This window comes from Poecilia latipinna, unplaced genomic scaffold (assembly GCF_001443285.1).
Source record: "Poecilia latipinna isolate Pla-1442-1.1 unplaced genomic scaffold, P_latipinna-1.0 Scaffold478, whole genome shotgun sequence".
NCBI lineage: Eukaryota > Metazoa > Chordata > Actinopteri > Cyprinodontiformes > Poeciliidae > Poecilia > Poecilia latipinna.
The window spans coordinates 27234-29639 of NW_015113094.1; the positions used below are offsets into that span (position 1 = coordinate 27234).

At 36.2% G+C, this 2406-nt stretch overlaps 1 protein-coding gene across 1 annotated transcript in view; it reads left to right on the forward strand.

Moving 5' to 3' along the window:
- The window catches only part of LOC106951879 (hydroperoxide isomerase ALOXE3-like), a 22920-nt gene that overhangs the window by 8070 nt on the left and 12444 nt on the right, over positions 1–2406 (forward strand). Inside the window, exons 6-9 of the mRNA XM_015039621.1 lie at positions 20–159; positions 1511–1714; positions 1920–2006; positions 2098–2267. Coding sequence (XP_014895107.1) covers positions 20–159; positions 1511–1714; positions 1920–2006; positions 2098–2267 — 601 coding nt within the window. The remainder of the gene's footprint in view (positions 1–19; positions 160–1510; positions 1715–1919; positions 2007–2097; positions 2268–2406) is intronic.

Consider the following 2406-nt stretch of genomic DNA (forward strand, 5'->3'; position numbering starts at 1 on the left):
TAAAATGTTAAACAGAAAGGCAACATATTCCTTTGTGACTACAAGCGAATGGATGGAGTGAAAGCAAACACCATCAATGATGAGAAGCAGTACCTGATGGCTCCACTTGTCTTGCTCCACAAAACTCCAGATGATAAACTCATGCCAATTGCTATTCAGGTGAGATTAGCACTCATATAAAGTAATTAAAGTACACAAATTATTAAGCATTAAATTGAATCATTAAGCATTCAATTTAAACATTTAACAGAAAGAACCAGGTACTAAAGACCAAGCAACCATTGATTAGGTTGAGTTTGGAACCCAAAGCATGCACATCAATATCAAAATAAAAGTATTAATTCCAAAGTTTCCATTTTCAAATCAAGTTCAAATGACAAATATTTTCACGATAATCGCTGGAATGAGGAGGAAGTGACGAGAAATGTTGTCTGATCACAGCCACCAGAGTTGCTGTCTGGTCATGATAACCTTGGTCTGTCAGTAATTCATGACCACTTGTCACAAAACCTGTAATTTAAAAGATTTTTTTGGTTGTTTTAATATATACAATTCTGGCAGTATTCAGATTATGTTCTGATTAGCATTGTTACTCTGGTGTTAACAGGTGTGCAGGTGTTAGCATTGTTATTATCAGTACAATACACTGATTTACGCAGTGACTTTGTAGTGCTGTATTTTTGTACTTGTGCTCTTAGTTGTCTTAATTCATACATTTGCTTTTGTTTTTGTTTGGTGAAAGGTTGAACCTGCTGATAAATTAATGTAACTTTACGATTTTCTTCTGACTACTTTCTACTTTTCAGACATTAATTCAGCACATTCCTGTTAGAGTGGTCTTTTTTTATTTAAAACAAAATTATTTTCTTTTCTTTCTGTTTTAGAGATACATGACTCCAAAAACCCTTTTGTGTTGTTTTTAAAAGTGTTTTTGAATCCTGTAGCTGCTTTTACAAACAATTGTAATTCATGGATCCTTCACACTATGAACATTTTTTGTTTGTTTTCTGATTCTGAAATGAGACATTTGCACTTCTAGCAAGACATTGATTCCTGATGGCAACACTTACTGTGATGTTATAAGTTTGTGAATTAATGAAGCCAATTTTAAATGTAGAAAGAAGAAGAGAATGACATCCAAATTGTGTATTTTGTAAAGAATTGAAACAAGTCGAAAGTGAAATTCCCTTTCTTAGAAAGTAGACTTGTAGAAAAATTTGGATGTCAGATAACACAAAGATTATAGGCTTTTCACTTCAACAACCAGTCTGGTTTGTTCATTTGTTAAAGGGTTATAACTTCAAACACACATGCCTGTCTGACTATTGTTCAGTTTAATCTGATTTCAGATTATCAGTGTGGATTAAGTTCAAACTCTTCACTGAGGTTCTGAAGAAAAAAAAAAATGAGTCAGTGGAAAAAATACAAAACAACTTCAGGAACATTGTTTATCTGTATGATTGACCTGTAATCAAATAAATGCCTACACTTTATTTAAACCCTGATGTAGCTGAAGCAGAAACCAGCAGAGGACAATCCAATCTTCTTGCCATCTGATTCAGAGTACGACTGGCTGATGGCAAAGATTTTTGTCAGAAGTGCAGATTTCAGTGAGCATCAGCTCAACGTTCACCTGCTGCGCACTCACCTGCTGGCTGAGGTCTTTGCAGTGTCACTGTTGCGCAACGTGCCCATGGTGCATCCTCTCCACAAGGTAACTGAAGCTGCAGGTTCCACTGTGTTTATGCCGACACTGACAGATTCCCATGATGATGCAACATGTAAAAAACTTGATCTATTAATTGATTAATTTTACTGATTCTTAAGTTTTGACCCTGTATTATTGTAATTCAGAAACCTTTTTTTAATTTGCAAACTGTTACTGGTGTTATAACCAACATTGTTTTCTCTTTTTTCAGCTTCTCATACCTCACACTCGCTACACTCTGCAGATCAACTTCTTAGCTCGGAACAGACTCATATCTGAGGAGGGTGTTTTCACCAAAGTAAAACAAAAAACTTTACTCAGAAGGACATCATTACATTTAATTTTGAATGACAGTGTTTGTCTCTAACTTTGATTTGATCTTTCTCTAGTTTTCAGCTTCTGGAGGAGAGGGTATGATCACAATTCTGAGGAGATCGCTGTCCTCAGTAACATACAGCTCCCTCTGTGTGCCAGAAGACATTGCTGAGCGCGGAGTGAAGGACGTACCAAACTTCTACTACAGAGATGATGCACTCAGACTGTGGGATACTATCAACAGGTATGATAGGCTACTTCCATTTTTATGAGAGGCCCCATAGGCCAAAACCTACAAACTCTCTTACACGTACTATCAAACCCTCTCACATTCGCTATCAAACCCTCTCACATTCGCTATCAAACCCTCTCACATTCGCTAT